The sequence below is a fragment of the Rhinatrema bivittatum genome, chromosome 1 (assembly GCF_901001135.1).
Source record: "Rhinatrema bivittatum chromosome 1, aRhiBiv1.1, whole genome shotgun sequence".
Lineage (NCBI taxonomy): Eukaryota > Metazoa > Chordata > Amphibia > Gymnophiona > Rhinatrematidae > Rhinatrema > Rhinatrema bivittatum.
The window spans coordinates 747,815,103-747,833,804 of record NC_042615.1 but is presented as its reverse complement, the minus strand read 5'-3'; the positions used below and the strand labels follow the sequence as shown (position 1 = coordinate 747,833,804).

The following is an 18,702-nucleotide window of genomic DNA, read 5'->3' as shown; positions in this document are numbered from 1 at the left end:
TATGTGGGAAACTGAGAACTTCTTGCCATTACGTGGACCTAGGAAGAATGGAGACACCTGTTGGAGGGAGCCACCTTTTCAATTACAATCCTTACAGATCACAAAAATGTACTTTATATTGATGCCGCAAAATGTTTGAATCCCCAGCAAGCCTGGTGGGCCATGTTCTTTCCCCATTTTTCAGTTTATTATATCCTATCATTCTGGTTCGAAGAATGGTAAGGCTGATGCATTGTCACGACAGTTTTCTTCTGAGAAGACTCCTGAACCTTGTGATAAAGGCCCTATTATACTAGCCTTCAGGATGGTTGCAAACACAGTCAAGGGTGACCTGATGGAGAAAATGAACCTGGAATCTTCGCTCAAGGAACCTCCATGTAGGGTTTTCTACTGGGCATACTTTTGTTCCAGACACATGCCACCCAGATGTCTTCAAATGGGGGTACAATTACAAACACTCCAGACATCCTGGAGTCAAGAAAACCTTTGAATTGATTTCCAAGGTTTTTTTTGTGGTCTTCCCTTTGCAGGGGATTGTAGGATTTATGTCTTGGCCTGTCCAGTATGTGCTAGAACCTAGGAGCCCTCGTGCCAGACTGTCAGGGAAATTGCAATCCCTTCTGTGCACAGAACATTTACAGTTATTCTGTCCTGTCTGGACCTTGATTGTTTTAGAATTTCCAATAAATTTTCCATCTATTTTGAAACATTTCTGGTTTGGTTCTGTAGTTTTTCCCTGAGTAAGTGCAAGTCTTCACTTGGGTCTCCAGTTCTTGCTGGTTTTATCTGGTTCTGGGGCTGCAGAAAGGTCTCTTCTCATCTTGTAGCCCCTGCAATAAAATGTATTGGTTTCATAAAGAAAGGAGACCTATGGATTAGAACAATCCATAGGTGATGCTTTAGAGAGGGAAATCCTTTACATTTGAAAATCCTAGCAAGGATAAGTCACAAACTACTGTTATACAGAGGGAAGCTAGAGTGAGTGGATTGCTCAGACATGAATAAAGTACTCTAGGTTAGCTGCCTATGTAAAGAAAATGAACTTGACAGCCCACTGTGACTCGAATAAGTTTTATCTTTTAAATCCTCAGGGCTGAGGCTCTTTGTTCTGAAATGCTGCATACTGCAGAATAAGATCTCTTTATTTTGGAGCATTGACTGAACTTAATAGTGTCTTTCTTCAAAGATAACTTTTGTTCTGTAATGTGTGCCTATCCAAAGGAGAGTTTAATTTAAACCATCTTTTATGACCAAGATCCAAAACAAGGGGGTAATTTTGCTGGATTGCATCCTGCCTGCCTAGCTCTTTTCCTCATCCTTGCTTATATATATAGACTCACTAAATGAGCTGGTGGTTGAAAGTAAACAGAAGTCTCTCGGTGAGGACTGAGCCTTGTTTTCTACCATGGCAAGTAACACACACAGTGTTTATTTCTTTGCGATTTTTGCTTTCAGGAGCAGTGGGATACTGATAAATGGATCCATTAATGGTACTTCAAACAACAATCCTCCTCCTGATACTGGACCCCAAAGTGTCCCGAAGTGAAGGTATGGATTTCAGGCTGACTTTATTCTATGTATTTATTCTTCAGATTTATTTCTTGCCTTATACCCATAGCATTATAGGTGAGTTACAATAAAAACCAACAAAATAACATCATGTAAAGACATAACCTTTATGTAACAAACATCAAAGAGTTTAAATAATCCTTTAGCATCTAAAACTGGAAACATAATTCTGGTTTAGCTTATTCTTTCCTTAACCACTAACCACACTAGAGATCAGCAATAGTAGCCAATTCAGATCTGCCATATTCTTTCCAATTCCATTTGATACAACAGACCTGCATATAAGAGTCTATTTTGGAATGATGTAGTATAATGCTGGGTAGAAATAAATATCAGTTTACTTCCTTCATGCAAGATTGCCTATAAGGAATACGGTGGATTTACTGGCTATGCAAATCTAGCCATGTTTATTTCTAAGGAAGCTCACATTGTAAGATTGATATCTCCAAATGTTTGACCATACTCTGTGAATAGTTTATGAAAAGAGAAAAAAAAGATTATTTTTAGAAGAGTTTATAAGGCTACCTAATCTATATTTTGCTATTTGTTTTTAAACTATAATCCACTGAAGTATTTTGTACAACCTTTTTTCAATTTTCCAAGACATTTCTTCCGGTAATATGCTTTACCTATGGAAATGGTCTGCTGTAACATTGCATCCTGATACCCTGTTTCCCCGAAAATAAGACAGTGTCTTATATTAATTTTTGGTACCAAAGATGCACTAGGCCTTATTTTCAGGGGATGTCTAATACCGTAGAGCTGCTGGCTGCCCCTGCGTCAGCCATGCCTCACCAGTGTGCTGTCAGAGAGAGGTAGGAGTGTGCAGCATTCATGGTAGTCAGCTTGGGCTGACTCTGCTGCTTTTGAACCTCTGCACACTGCTTGGAAGGGGTCCCCCGACTGGTACTGCCACCATCCCCAGATGTCTGTAATCTTGCTGCCACTGTCACTGCTGCCACTTGGCTATTGGGGAGGCGCCGATTGCTGCTACTGACACTGAAGCCCATTCTGCTGCCTCCTCTGTGCAGGCCCCGTGGGCTTCCACTTCCTCCATGCTGATCTCGTACATTGTGAGATCTGCATAGAGAAAGTGCTATTCTTGCACATTCCCAAAGATTACATGTGCCAATCACTAAAAAGTAATTTTTATTTTTTTTTTTACCTTTGCTGGCTGATGTTAGTTTTCTATTCGGTTGGTCACAGGCTTTTTTTTTTTCCACCTTCCCTTTCTTATTTTTTTGCCAATTCCTTTTATATTGTCCTTTTTTCTTCCGTATTTCTTTTCTCTCCGTCTTCTTCCCTCAAACACAGTCAGGTTCTCATTCTCACATGCATTTCTCTCTCTCACACACACACACAGTCTCTCACTGGCACATGCTGTCTGACGCTCACACACACAGGCTCTCTCTCACTCCCACATGCTGTCTTGCTCAAGCATAGGCTCTCACCGTCACACGCTGTCTCTCTCACACACACAGAGGCTCTCACATGCTGCCTCTGCAAACATTCAGATCCTCACTCCCACACACAATCTCTCAACTCATCTCATACACGCACGCACACACCCTCTACAGACCCTCAGCCTCTCTCTCACCTCTGGGCCTCCTCTTCGCGGGTCGCTGCAGGATCGGCTCTGCAGCGGCCCTGAACTTCTCTGGCCTCTTCCTCTTCTTGGGCCGCTGCGACCTGGGATTCGCAGCAGCCCGCGGCGGCTCCTCTTCTTCACGCGCTGATGCTCTTTCTGCTTCCTGCCCATGCGGCTCCGGCAACGTTTACTTCCGGGCCGCACAGGCAGAAAGGAGGAAGAGCATCAGTGCATTTGAACGCGATCTTTTTCTTCGGGCAAGGAGGCTCAGTGGCCACATGAGCCTCCTTGCGCCTGGGCGCATCGGCTCCCCTCCGGATACCACTGCTCGCGTCTGCTCCTAATACTTTGGAAACTTTATTTAAAAAAAAATAATAAAATAAATAAAAAATGACGTCACAGGATTGACCGGCCCACCGGGGGAAGCCTGATCCCCCGATAGGTCAATCCGCCCCTGTTTACAAGGGATGTCTTACTTTCGGGGGAGGTCTTATATTTAAGAATTCGGCTAAATCCCTACTAGGTCTTATTTTTGGGGGATGTCTTATTTTCGGGGAAACACGGTATGTGGGTAAACTTACACGTGTTTGTCTGAGTGGAAGTGTTCCCAGAGGGGTTTTCGCTTACCTGCAAACTTTGGCATTTTAGAAATTATTTGCATAAAATGTCCCCAAAAAGTTGTGAGCACATAATAGCAGGTGTAGTGCGTGTAGGTAGGTTTGGTCAGATAATTTTAAGTTTGCTTTGAAAATTGGTGTAACCTAGGCACATATTTGCTGTCTTATGCAGGCTGTTACACAGTTTTACCCCTCATAAGGAGCACCTTTGTGCAGTTTGGCACTTATTTGAAATATTTTGAGATGGATGATTCTCCTAGGACAAGCAGGATGGTAGTCCTCACACATGGGTGACATCATTGGATGGAGCCTGACACAGAAAACTTTCTGGAACTTTGACTGTGCACACTGAGCATGCCCAGCATGTCTTAAACCCCACGTCCCTCTTCAGTCTCTCTTTTTTTTTTTTTTTTTGCCGTGGAACATTTGCCTCGCAGTTAAGTGAATTTTGGGCTTTTTTTCAAGAAATTGCCTTGGAAAACTTTAACCAATTTTTCTCTCCCATTGCAATTGACATCTGGGTCTTTCTCGGTTCTCCTTCGACTCCTCAGTCAGGTTTTTCAGCAGTTCGGTAAGTTTATTTTCACTTCCATCCCCCCCCATGGCGGCAGTGCCTTGATACCCACCGGTATTGACCACCTGCCATCACCGTCTCTTGTTTTTCCTATTTTTTTTGGTCATCATGGGCTTGTCCAGTTTCCATCGATGCCCCCAGTGTTCAAGGACCATGTCCATTCTGGACCCCTGTCAGGTGTGTGTCTTCTGCCTGGGTCATCGCACAATGTCCGGGGTTGCCGTTTGTGCACCCAGATGATTCCTAAGGGACACTGTGCTTGACTCAATAAGATGGAGAAATTCTTCTGGTCAAGGAGGTCCGAGCCATTGGCATCAGCAGCATCTGCACCGATGGACCTTGGAGCCGCACCAGTAGACACCAACCCATCGACATCGGTGGAGCCGTCGGTTCCATCGATGCCACTAGTGGATAGGGGCGCTGGGGACTGGCCCGTGTTGGTCTCTTCCAGGTCGAGGATGTCGGGTTCATTGTCATAGACCTTGGCACTGGAAAGAGACCGGGCCGAGCACAGAGGGAAGCTGAGGAAGCATTGGAACTGGTCATCTTTGATGCACGGTGCCAGGCTCGGAAAGGCGCAGGCTCATGCCATGATGACCCCTCGGCGAGGAGTGCCCATCTTCCATCGATGCCAGGGTTCTGTGATGGTCTCCATCTGGTGCCAATCGCTGATTCACCTCGGGAATCTGAGGAAGATCTGGCCACCCTTCCTGCCTCCTAGTTTATTTTGGCATCGGCAGATTTTGAGGAGGAGTTAGAGCGCAGAGACCAGCTGACAGTGGAGTGGGCATTGCAGAGCATCGAGCTGGTGGCACCAAGGGAGTCAATGCCTGAACTGGAATGTCTCATTGTGCTCGTCGGTGTAATAGCAACCCAGCTGGCTTCAGTTTCTGGGAGGCCATCGATGCCCAGCAGGGCACCAATGCTTCCTCTGATCGATCCTGCACTCGTTGCCGGCCCCTCCTCCAAGGAAGCTCCAGTGAAGCTGGCAGGGACACAGAGGCCTTCAGCCCCCTGTCCAGCTTTGCCAGCACTGGTGCCACTGGTGCCCATGCCTCTGGATGAAGGCCGAGCACCTAGGGCCCATTCCTCTGTAAATTACAGTGAGGACGAGGGCCCATATCACTCCTGTGGGGATGACACTACAGAGCAAATCCTCTGCTCTAAAGGGTCTCCCTTCAGAGCAGTCTCCTGCAGAAGAACAAAGGAGGTCTCCACTGGAGGACTTGACCTTCACAGGTTTTGTGCAGGCGATGGCCAAGGCCATCGCTTTTCAGTTGATGTCTGAGGAGGATGCCAGGTATAAGATGCTGGAAATCCTCCAGTTCATGGAGACCCCTAAGGAGATTGTGGTGGCCCTAGTGCACAAGATCTTTAAAGAGTTGCTGCTGAGGATCTAGGAACACCCCTTCAGGGTACCTCCTGTAAACAGGAAGGCAGATGGGGTTTACCTTGACCAACATGCTACCGGATTCAAGCTGTCATACCACTTGGAAGTGATCAAATCCGCTCTCAAGAGGGCTAAGCCCTCTTGGACCCATGCCACGGTGCTCCCGGGGAAGAATCAGAGTGATGGATGCTCTTGGGAGGAAAGTATTCTACATGAGTCAATTCTCATGCAAACTCTAGGAGCAGGTGCAGGAGGTGGCTGAGCGGCTGCCTCAAAAGCAGTAAGACACCTTATTGCTGGTGTGTCAGGGCCTGGAGTGTGAAAAACACAATGTTCATTCAACTTAACGATATTTTCGTGATGGCATCGAGAGTCTCTGCAGTGGGAATCAGTGCCCACGGACTGGCATGGCTACAGGCCTCGGATCTCTGACCACAGGTACAGCAAAGACTCGCTGACTTGTCGTGTACAGGAGAGAATCTCTTCAGAGATAAGGTGAGGGACACAGTGGCCCAATTACGGCATCAAAATGAAACCCTCCAGCAACTCTCTGCCAGCATTTCAGATCTGCCCTCCTCAGCTAGGAGATCTGCGAGACAGGATCAGAGGAGGTCTTTCTATCACCAGAAGTACTATCCTCTGTCCCCTCGCTCCCGTTTGTGGAGGGTAAGCTCCCGCAGCCATCCCAGGCAGCAGAGAGCTCCCAAGTCCCAGCTGGTGCCCCAGTCAAATCCAGGGATGAGGTTTTGACTGAATCTAAGGGAGCATGACCCATCCACCTGTACCCGAGATGCTGGACCCTCCCGATCGTGGGCAGGCTGCGGTTCTTTGCGGATCGGTGGCCCAGTATAACCTCAGACCAGTGGGATCTGTCCATCATTCCTCAAGGGTACTAATTGAACCTATTGCGTATGCCGCTAAACTGTCCCTAGTGCCTGTTTTGGGGGCCAATAGTGCATCAGGAGGTACTGTTAAGGGAGCTCTCTGCTCTTTAATGGCTAGAGCAGTCGAACTTGTCCCACCAAGGCAAAGGGAACAGGGATTCTTCTCCAGGTACTTCCTGCTTCCAAAGAGTACGGGGGTACTTCCCCCAGATCTCATCAAGCAAGATCAAGGCAGAGTATGGCATTCCAACCTTCAGGCCCTGTCACTCACAGCGTGGATGTTGAGAGGTTAATTCTGCAGCTGCTCAATCACTCTGAGGTTGTGTCTTGGGTCCTGGTGGCTTCCAGAAAGCCTTCCACTAGAAAGTCCTATAGACTGAGGTGGAGGTGGTTTTCTGTGTGGTGTGAGCAGAAGGCCCTAGATCCATTCTCCTGCCCCACACAAAAACTGCTTGACTACACCTATTGGAGGCTGGCTTGAAGACCAACTCAGAGTTCATCTCAGTGCAATTGGCGCATACCACCAAGGTGTAGATGGTACGCCCATCTTTATACAGCTGATAATTGTACGCTTCATGCAGGGCCTGCTTCAATTGACGCCTCCCCTAAGGCCTCCTGCGGTGTCTTGGGACCTCATCGTGGTGCTAGCTCAGCTGATGAAAGCTCCCTTTGAACTGCTGTGCTCCTGTGACCTGAAGTACCTAACTTGGAAGGTCATATTTTTGGTGATGGTCACTTCAGCGTGCAGGGTCAGCGAGCTCCAGGCCTTAGTGACTTATCCACTTTATATTAAGTTTTATCATGACATGGTCTTGCATATGGACCCTAAGTTCCTGCCTAAGGCGGTGATGGGTTTCCATCTTAACCAGTCACTTGTCTACAGAGGATGACCAAAATAAGTGACATGGCTAGGCTAAGGAAGTTAGGGCTGTTCAGTTTGGAGAAGAGAAGACTGAGGGGGGATATGATAGAGGTCTACAAAATCATGAAAGGACTTGAAAAAGTGAATGTAAATTGGTTATTTACGCTCTCAGATAATAGCACTAGGGGGCACTCCATGAAGTTAGCAAGTAGTTCATTTAAAACAAATAGAAGAAAATTCTTTTTCATTCAGCGCATAATTAAGCTCTGGAATTCATTGCCAGAGGATGTGGTTACAGCAGAGTGTAACTGAGTTCAAAAATGGTTTGGATAAGTTCCTAGAGGCAAAATCCATAAACTGCTATTAATTAATAAGGTATAGTAGCTTGAGATTTATTAATGTTTGGGTACTTGCCAGGTTCTTGTGACTTGGCCACTGTTGGAAACAGGATATTGGGCTTGATGGACCCTTGGTCTGACGCAGTATGACAATTCTTATGTTCTGCCAACATTCTTTCCCGTTTTGCACCAAGGCGAATGAGCACTGCACAGTTTGAATTGTAAGAGAGCCTTAGCCTTCTATCTGGAGCAGACAGAAACCGACAGACAGTCTACCCAACTTTTTATTTCTTTTAACAGGAATAGGTTGGGAGTTGCCATTGCCAAACAGACACTATCCAATTGGTTAGTAGACTTCATCTCATCTGTTATGCCTAGGTGACACTGGATCTTGGGGGTCATGTCAAGGCTCATTTTGTCAGAGCCATGTCACCATTGGTGGTCCTGTGGAGAAGATCGGTAAGGCTGCGACTTTATCTCTTCTCACATTCGCATCTCACTACTGTCTGGATAGGGATGGACGATTCAACAGTAGGTTCGGCCAGTCTGTTCTTTGGAATCTCTTTGAGGGGTAGAACAGAACTCTCCCTGCCTAGGGCCCATTGTTTGGGTTTAGGTTGTCCCCATCTGTTACCAACAGCACTGTAGTTGTTGTGTCTGGCACCTGATTTGTGCTTGTTGGTCCCCTTTGTTGTGGGGAGCAGCCTGTAGCTAGGGATTCACCCATGTGTGAGAACTAACATCCTACTTGTCCTAGGAGAAAGCAGAGTTGCTTACCTGTAACAAGAGTGTCCCCTAGGACAGCAGGATGTTAGTCTCATGAAACTCATCCGCCACCCTGCGGAGTTGGGTTTCTTCTGTTTTTAAATTTTAATCATAATTCTGTGTTACAAGACTGAAGAGGGATCCCGCCTGGACACATGGATAAGGGCATGCTGGGCATACTCTGTGTGCAGTCAAAGTTCCAGAAATTTTGACACAGGTTTTCCGTGCTGGGCTCCATCAGATGATGTCACCCATGAGTGAGGACTAACATCCTGCTGTCCTAGGAGAACACCTGTACAGGTAAGCAATTCTGCTGTATCAAAGTTGATAATTGCCTAAGGAGATCGTATAACCATCTTTTCCAGCATAATTTTGTTTTCTCGATTTCTGTTTCTCTTAAATTTTGATACCACCTTTTTTTGAGATTGAGTTGTGGTATTGTGTGGCTTCCTTTTTCCATTTTTTTTTTACTTTTCATTTCACCAACATAAGCAGAGATGATATTGTTCATGACCTTTTGAAGCTGGGACATACGTGGTTTCAAAAGCTCGTGGCCCTCTGTGGATAATTCTTTGGATAGCCCAATGAAAAGGTATCCTGATTGGAAAAGGATCCAGTTTTCTCCTCTTCCGATCTGCCTAATAGAACTGTACATTTAATTTGTGCACCACTTGTCCTATAAACCTGTCCTGCAGCTCTTCCCAACTTAGTACCTTTAGCATGGAAAGTCTGTGACTGCGAATGCACTCCCACCATTGCCTTGTAGCATGGTGATGGCAGGCAGAGAATGACTAGCTCAAATTAGAGGCTTCTTCTGGCTTTGACATTGTATAACCAAAGTAAGATTTTACTTTCTTTTCTTTTAGAGCCTCTTGTAGTTCCACCGTTGCATCTTAAGGTCTCTAATGATTCTTTTCAACAACGTTTATTTCTGGAGTGGAATGTTAGTGACTGGGCTTATGAATCTGAATTAAAAATGCTATTTCAGATTCAAGTAAGTCAGACTGAAAAGAGGGACATTATCTGGACGGTAAGTGCCATTTGTAATGTTTTAAAATTGAGTGTATCAATGCAAACAGGGATTGTATATATTTTTTCATTAAATAAGGTTAGTAGCACATGTAAAAGATAGGTATAAGAACATAAGACTTGCCATACTGAGACAGACCAAGGGTCCATCAAGCCCAGTATTCTGTATCCAACAGCGGCCAATCCAGGTCACAAGTACCTGTCAGAATTCCAAGGGATAGATATATACTATACTGCTTATCTCAAGAATAAGCAGTGGATTTCTGCAAGTCTACCTTAATAATGGTTAATTGACTTTTCCTCCAGGAACTTATCCAGAATTTTTTTTTTTTAATACATTTTTGGAATAAAACATCATCTTCAAACAGCAAAAGATAGTACCACTGCAATCCAGTCAGTACTGACAACCAAACAGTCCTAGCTCAGAACATTTAACCAGTAGATCTACATGCAGACAAGATTCCTAATCACATTACCACGTTTTAATGTAACTTCCCACCCTCTTCAAAATGAGTAGCGCTCACTTCGTTAGCGTCTAGGATGAACAACTGAAATACATTTGTAGCAGAACATCTTATATCCCCACTTCTAATATGATTTTATTTAACGTTGTTACTGGTAGCATGGGAAACAGAGGCTTCCAAATAGCCTGGAAACTATTGACCATATTAAATGCAGCTATACTTAATAGCTTTCACCTCATCATCTGGCAACCAATTCCAGAGCTTAATTATGCCTCGAGTAAAAAATGTTTTAAATGTATTACCTATTAACTTCATTGTGTGTCCCCTGGTCTTTGTACCTTTTGAAAGAGTAAACAACTGATTTCCATTTACTCGTTCCATTGCACTCATTATTTTATAGACTGCTATCACATTTCCCCTCAGCCGTCTCTTCTCCAGGCTAGAGTCCTAACCTCTTCAGCCTTTCTTCATAGGGGAATTGTTCCATCTCCTTTATCATTTTGGTCGCCCTTTTGTAATTCAGACTTTTTATTAAAGAAATCACATGCCAGTTATGGTAACACAAATATAGCTGTCAAATCAGGATAAATAAATCTACTGTCCAAATTTCGGCCTGAAACTAATTCACATCTGTTTACTTATACCAGTGGTTCCCAAATTATAGGTTCCTGCCTATTCCTTAGTGAGTCACTAAGATTTGCAAGAAGAATGCAAGTTTTAAAACAAACAAAAAACCCAACTATGAACAAAGTTGGAAGCACATGCAAGTCTTTTGTCCCTGAGGGTTATCGGATTCAGGCACATCTTGAAGCTGATATGCTCTGGGGATGGTGGTAGGAAAGAGGCTGGGTGAGTTTTAAGGCTGCATCCTCAAAGGAGGGTTATTGAAGTCTTTGACCAGCACAGAATCCCGGTGTTCCTGGCATGAATCTCCTGATAAGGATGGCGGGCAGTGTGTTGGGCAGGGCTGTGACCTCCATAGCCCCATCAGGTTTTCAGGGTATCTCATGTAGTGAATCTGCATGTTCAGGGTCTCCAGTGTAGTCAAATCTTTCTCGTGCTTATTCATTGTGGATATCCTGAAAATTGAACTAGCTATGGGGATATCACGATAGTTATGGATGTGGCAAACAGTATGGCAGTCAGAAGTAAATCGGGAACTGCCAGCAGTATTTCATGACTGTGTTTTTTAACACACACACACACAAAAACTGTCAGTTCTATATACAGTATCATCTGTATCCTTACTGCTGAGTAGGTTGGAAAGCTTTTTCAATTCTAGATTTTTTTTTCTCTTTGGTTCATGAGCTATGCAATCCTTTTCTGTAGTCCATACACCCATGGCTGTCCTTACACAGTCAGGCAGGCCATAAATGTGAATGTTTTTGAGGACATAGAAAGGTATTGGAGTCTGGGAAGGTTTTGGAGAAAGAAAATAACAAAGGGTGAACTCTCCAATTTATGATTAACTGCACCTTTAATTTTTTCCTTTTGTGGCTTTTCAGGGCCTCTGTGGCTATGCCACTCTGCCCCATTTTATTAAAGGGTATATGATAATTTGGAGCTAAGCTGCAAGTGTGTGTGTGTGTCTGCGTGTGGGCTTAGAACTGTCTGCAACAGATTCTCCCATTTTTGGAAGCAGAGAGGGAAGGGGGGGAAGGAGCTATGACAAGGCCCATGAGGAAGAGGCCAGGGCAGGGCTGCAGTGGAATGGAATGTGAAGGCCCAGGAGGAGGGAAAAGCAGTGCGAAGGTTTGAGGATGGAAGAGAAGGCAACCATTTCCCAAAGCATTATTGTTGTACCCAGCCCTGCTAGACCACCATCTAAAGTGGAGTATAATAAAAACAATTAGAAGTGTTCTGGCCTTTAGAAGAAGAAGCACAGATAATTGCTTGGAGACTGATCCCCAAGAAGCAGAAAACTCTCTGAAAACTAATGATTTAGTTTGATGAAATGTTAGCATCTTTTACAATTTAATAAAGTTTCTGATTTTCTGTTTGGGAAATAGACTTTCTTCCATTTCATCCTCACACAAGCCATACCAAGAGTTACATACAGATAATATGAGACCAAGGCTCCTTCCCCATCGGGGCTCAGGTTTCCATCTTTTGATTCGAGCACAGCTAGCTAGTAGTGTCAACCTGATCAAGACTTCCCATCTGGTTTCACTTTGGTCTCTGCATGTACCTTTTTCCCTTACAGAATTCAAAATAGCCTGGAAATCTGAAATACAGACTTTAGCATCTCTCTCTAGGAAAAAAACTGAAACCCTTTTATAGAAACAGCTGTTCAAAAAAGACTGTTCTATGAGCAGAAGGAGTTAAACATGTAGATAAAGGTGAAGCGGTAGATGCAGTGTATTTGGATTTTCAGAAGGCGTTTGACAAAGTCCCTCATGAAAGGCTTCTACGAAAACTAAAGAGTCATGGGATAGGAGGATTACAAACTGGTTAAAAGACAGGAAACAAGGAGTAAGATTAAATGGTCAATTTTCTCAGTGGAAAAGGGTAAACAGTGGAGTGCCTCAGGGATCTGTACTTGGACCGGTGCTTTTCAATATATATATGAATGATCTGGAAAGGAATACGACGAGTGAGGTTATCAAATTTGCAGATTTACCTACTATTAATTAAGTTGACTTAGAAAATAGCCACTGCTATTACTAGCAACGGTAACATGGAATAGACTTAATTTTGGGGTAATTGCCAGGTTCTTATGGCCTGGATTGGCCTCTGTTGGAAACAGGATCCTGGGCTTGATGGACCCTTGGTCTGACCAGGTATGGCATGTTCTCATGACATCACATAACCTGGAAACTTGTTGAGCTTTGGAATATTTGCATAAAGATGTTTAAAGAAAATATAGAGACATAGTAATATTTTTAATTTGCAAATTTCCAAATATTTTCAAAAAACTAACAAAAAGACTTTCCAGAGGAAAGGGGACATGATGGTGTAATATAGTGTTGTCTATTTGGTAGACGACACTGTTTTTTAATTCTGATTAATATCTATACATTTTTAAGATTTTTTTTAGCTGTTGGTACTAATATTTTGAATAACAGCTCACAGGTTTTTGTTGATTTCTAGGTGATCATATTTATTTAATGAGTACCTCCCTTACATCATCTTCAAAAAAGATCAAAGCAAAGAATTAGTTTAGTCTGTCCACTATGGCCTTGTTCTCCCTTAGTGCCCCTTTTACCACTCAATTTAACAGTCAAACTGTTTCTCTCACAGGTGCTTTTGCTTTGAATGTATTATGAATGCTTTGATTATATTATGAGTTTTTGCTTTCACGGCAAGCATCCTTTCAAATTCTGTCTTTGGCTTCTTTAGCAGTGCTTTGCTTCTAACTTATGCTATTTTCTGTTTCTTCATTTGGATTCCTTTTCCATTTCTTAAAAGATGTTCTTTTAGCTATTATAGCTTCTCTTACCTCATCTTTTAACCATGCCAGTACTGGTTTGGCCTTCCTTCCACCTTTTCTAATGCATGGAATACATCTGGTCTGGGCTTCCAAGATGGTATTTTTAAACAACATTCATGCTTGCTGTAAACTCTTAACCTTGGCAGCTGCTTCTTTCTGTTTTTTCCTTACCATTTTTCTCATTTTTAATAGTCTCCCTTTTGAAAGTCAAATGCTAGCGCAGTAGAATTCCTTAGTATCCTCCCTCCAGTTATCAAGTCAAATTTGATCATGTTATGATCACTATTGCGAAGTGGCCTCAACCCCATTCACACCAAATTCAGTGTTACACTAAGAATTAGGTCTAAAATAGACCCCCTACTTGTTAGTTCTTGTATTAGCTGATGCATGAAGCAGTCATTTTATTTCGTCTAGAAACTTTACCTCCTTAGCATGTCCTGATGTGACACTTACTCAATCAATACTGGGGTAATTTAAAGTGCCTATTATTAATGTCTTGCTAATTTTGTTAGCTTCCCTAATTTCTGTTAGCATTTCATCATTTGTCTGTTCATTTTGACCAGATGAATGGTAGTACACCCCTATTGCTATTCTGTTCCCCTTCTCACATGGAATTTCCGTCCATAAGAATTCTACAGTGCATTTTGTTTCCAGCATAAGAACATAAGAAATTGCCATGCTGGGTCAGACCAAGGGTCCATCAAGCCCAGCATCCTGTTTCCAACAGAGGCCAAAGCAGGCCACAAGAACCTGGCAATTATCCAAACACTAAGAAGATCCCATGCTACTGATGCAATTAATAGCAGTGGCTATTCCCTAAGTAAACTTGATTAATAGCCATTAATGGACTTCTCCCATATCCAAACCTTTTTTGAACCCAGCTACAGTAACTGCACTAACCACATCCTCTGGCAACAAATTCCAGAGCTTTATTGTGCGTTGAGTTAAAGAATTTTCTCCGATTAGTCTTAAATGTGCTACTTGCTAACTTCATGGAATGCCCCCTAGTCCTTCTATTATTCGAAAGTGTAAATAACCGAGTCACATCTACTCGTTCAAGACCTCTTATGATCTTAAAGACCTCTATCATATCCCCCCTCAGCTGTCTCTTCGCCAAGCTGAACAGCCCTAACCTCTTCAACCTTTCCTCATAGGGGAGCTGTTCCATCCCCTTTATCATTTTGGTTGCTCTTCTCTGTATCTTCTCCATCTCAACTATATCTTTTTTGAGATGCGGTGACCAGAATTGTACACAGTATTCAAGGTGTGGTCTCACCATGGAGCGATATAGAGGCAATACGACAATTTCCATTTTATTAACCATACCCTTCCTAATAATTCCTAACATTCTGTTTGCTTTTTTGACTGCTGCAGCACACTGAGCCAATGATTTTAAAGTATTATCCACTATGATGCCTAGATCTTTTTCCGGGAGGTAGCTCCTAATATGGAACCTAATATCGTGTAACCACAGCAAGGGTTATTTTTCCCTATATGCAACACCTTGCACTTGTCCACATTTAAATTTCATCTGCCATTTGGATGCCCAATCTTCCAGTCTTGCAAGATCCTCCTGTAATGTATCACAGTCTGCTTGTGATTTAACTACTCTGAATAATTTTGTATCATCCGCAAATTTGATAACCTCACTCATCGTATTCCTTTCCAGATCATTTATATATATATTGAAAAGCACCGGTCCAAGAACAGATCCCTGAGGTACTCCACCGTTTACCCTTTTCCACTGAGAAAATTGACCATTTAATCCTACTCTCTGTTTCCTGTCTTTTAACCAGTTAGTAATCCACGAAAAGGCATTGCCTCCTATCCCATGACTTTTTAGTTTTCGAAGAAGCCTCTCATGAGGGACTTTGTCAAACGCCTTCTGAAAATCCAAATACACTACATCTACCGGTTTACCTTTATCCACATGTTTATTAACCCCTTCAAAAAAATGAAGCAGATTTGTTAGGCAAGAATTCCCTTGGGTAAATCCGTGTTGACTGTTTTCCATTAAATCATGTCTTTCTATATGCTCTACGATTTTGATCTTGAGAATAGTTTCCACTATTTTTCCCGGCACTGAAGTTAGGCTCACTGGTCTATAGTTACCCGGATCGCCCCTGGAGCCTTTTTTAAATATTGGGGTTACATTGGCCACCCTCCAGGTACAATGGATGATTTTAATGATAGGTTACAAATTTTAACTAATAAGAACATAAGAAAATGCCATACTGGGTCAGACCAAGGGTCCATCAAGCCCAGCATCCTGTTTCCAACAGTGGCCAATCCAGGCCATAAGAACCTGGCAAGTACCCAAAAACTAAGTCTATTCCATGTAACCATTGCTAATGGCAGTGGCTATTCTCTAAGTGAACTTAATAGCAGGTAATGGACTTCTCCTCCAAGAACTTATCCAATCCTTTTTTAAACACAGCTATACTAACTGCACGAACCACATTCTCTGGCAACAAATTCCAGAGTTTAATTGTGCGTTGAGTAAAAAAGAACTTTCTCCGATTAGTTTTAAATGTGCCCCATGCTAACTTCATGGAGTGTCCCCTAGTCTTTCTACTATCCGAAAGAGTAAATAACAGATTCACATCTACCCATTCTAGACCTCTCATGATTTTAAACACCTCTATCATATCCCCCCTCAGTCGTCTCTTCTCCAAGCTGAAAAGTCCTAACCTCTTTAGTCTTTCCTCATAGGGGAGTTGTTCCATTCCCCTTATCATTTTGGTAGCCCTTCTCTGTACCTTCTCCATCGCAATTATATCTTTTTTGAGATGCGGCGACCAGAATTGTACACAGTATTCAAGGTGCGGCCTCACCATGGAGCGATACAGAGGCATTATGACATTTTCCGTTTTATTCATCATTCCTTTTCTAATAATTCCCAACATTCTGTTTGCTTTTTTGACTGCCGCAGCACACTGAACCGACGATTTCAATGTGTTATCCACTATGACACCTAGATCTCTTTCTTGGGTTGTAGCACCTAATATGGAACCCGACATCGTGTAATTATAGCATGGGTTATTTTTCCCTATATGCATCACCTTGCACTTATCCACATTAAATTTCATCTGTCATTTGGATGCCAAATTTTCCAGTCTCACAAGGTCTTCCTGCAATTTATCACAATCTGCTTGTGATTTAACTACTCTGAACAATTTTGTGTCATCTGCAAATTTGATTATCTCACTCGTCAGAAATTTCATTTTTGAGTTCCTTTAGTACCCTAGGATGCATACCATCTGGACCAGGTGATTTGATACTCTTTAGTTTTGTCAATCTGGCCTACTACATCTTCCAGGTTCACTGTGATTTCGTTCAGTTCGTCTGACTCATCACCCCTGAAAACCATCTCCGGAACTGCTATCTCCCCAACATCCTCATTAGTAGACACGGAAGCAAAGAATTCATTTAGTCTTTCTACAATGGCCTCATCTTCCCTAAGAGCCCCTTTAACCCCTCGGTCATCTAATGGTCCAACCGACTCTCTCACAGGTTTCTTGCTTTGGATATTATGAGTTTTTGCCTCTATGGCCTCTATGGCCAACTTCATTTCAAATTCTTTCTTTGCCTGTCTTATCAATGTTTTACACTTAACTTGACAATTCTTATGTTTTATCCTATTTTTTTCAGATGGATCCTTCTTCCAATTTTTGAAGGATGATTTTTTTGGCTAAAATAGCCTCTTTCACCTCACCTTTTAACCATGAAGGTAATCGTTTTGCCTTCCTTCCACATTTCTTCATGCGTGTTTGACTCAATGCCTCTTTTACATATAGTGCCAGCCTTCACCAATTTAAATCCATTCTATCATTGTGATATAATTTGTTCCCTGGTATCACAGCCACTCCTTACACCAGATCTCTAAGATGCCATTCTATTGACTTCTTTGTTCACTGCTATACATTCTAACTCTCCTATCTAGCATTTGTATACTAACATTTTAAAGTATGTTTTTTGTTTTGTGTTAACAACCTGCTGATCAGTTGATGGGATAATTTGGAATCTATCAGCTCTGTCTGCTTTTTACTTAAAGGCATCTAGGCTACTTTAGTATTTATTGCAATCTCCCTATTGGGATACCGTAATTTCTATGATTGTTTTTTCTTTTTTTTTAGTATCTATCAAAGATTCACCATTTCAAATCATACACTCCTGAGTGACTGTCGGCTTTCCCCAATTATCTACTTTAAAAGCTACTCTATCTCCTTTTTAAAGATTAGAGCCAGTAGCCTGGCTTCTCCCTGGATCAAGAAGGAGTCTATCCTTTCGGAAAATGCTCCGCCATCCCCACCCCTTCTTCAAAATGTTTGTTCATTTCCTAACAAACCTAAAGCCCTCTTCCTGCACCATCGCCTCTTCCATGCATTGAGACTCCAGAGCTCTGCTGCATCCAGGTTCCTGGTATGGAATGGGGAGCATTTCTGGGAATGCTATCCTGGCTTCCTGAATGTCCCTCCTGCATCTTACCAGGGTCATTGGTACCCACATGTACCAAGACAACCTGCTCCTCCCCCAGCACTTTATAAAATCCTGTCTAGGTAATGCATTAAGTCTCCCACTTTCGCACCAGCCAGGCAAGTTAGCAAGAGATCCTCATGCCTACCAGCCACCCAGCTATCTACGTTTCTAATGATCAAATCACCAAGTACAATGGCCATCCTAATTCTTCCCTCCTGGGCATGTTCCTCTGGAGACACATCCTGAGTGCAAGAGGATACTACATTACCTTGGGGGTGGGTGCTAGCTACAGTTAATATATTGGGGGTGTTAGAAGGGAGCAGTCACTATGCTGAAAGCTCAACTAGGGCTCCCTTAAGGGTACTTTGACAGAATTTTCTATTAAGCCAGACTAGTTTGGTGGCGGTGAAGAAAAAAAGATAATACAGTGCACTGTACCCTAGCACTGGCCCTGGTTGTGAATAAAGGATCATGGTACTTAAGCCCAATAGAGACTGGTTCTAATTAAGCCACTAACCCAAAGGAGCAGGAGAAAACTACTGGACAAAAAATCAAAGTGTGTGGTCTTGCGGCTTAGGCTGGGAAACTGCGAGACTACGTCTGCTGTGATTTTCAGCCCTATTTTTGGGGCTGTGCATGTACTGTTAAGCGTCGTTGGTTGGAATGGCAAAGGTTAAAGTGACTACGCTGAATGTCGATGGTATTCATTCCCC

General features: G+C 43.0%; 1 protein-coding gene across 3 annotated transcripts in view; it reads left to right on the top strand.

Annotated features, from left to right (window-relative positions):
• The window catches only part of OSMR (oncostatin M receptor), a 178,700-nt gene that overhangs the window by 35,636 nt on the left and 124,362 nt on the right, over positions 1–18,702 (top strand). For all 3 annotated transcript variants that reach the window (XM_029578388.1, XM_029578398.1, XM_029578406.1), the window contains 2 exons: positions 1,456–1,548; positions 9,454–9,617. In XM_029578388.1, coding sequence (XP_029434248.1) covers positions 1,476–1,548; positions 9,454–9,617 — 237 coding nt within the window. In that variant the 5' untranslated portion in view covers positions 1,456–1,475. The remainder of the gene's footprint in view (positions 1–1,455; positions 1,549–9,453; positions 9,618–18,702) is intronic.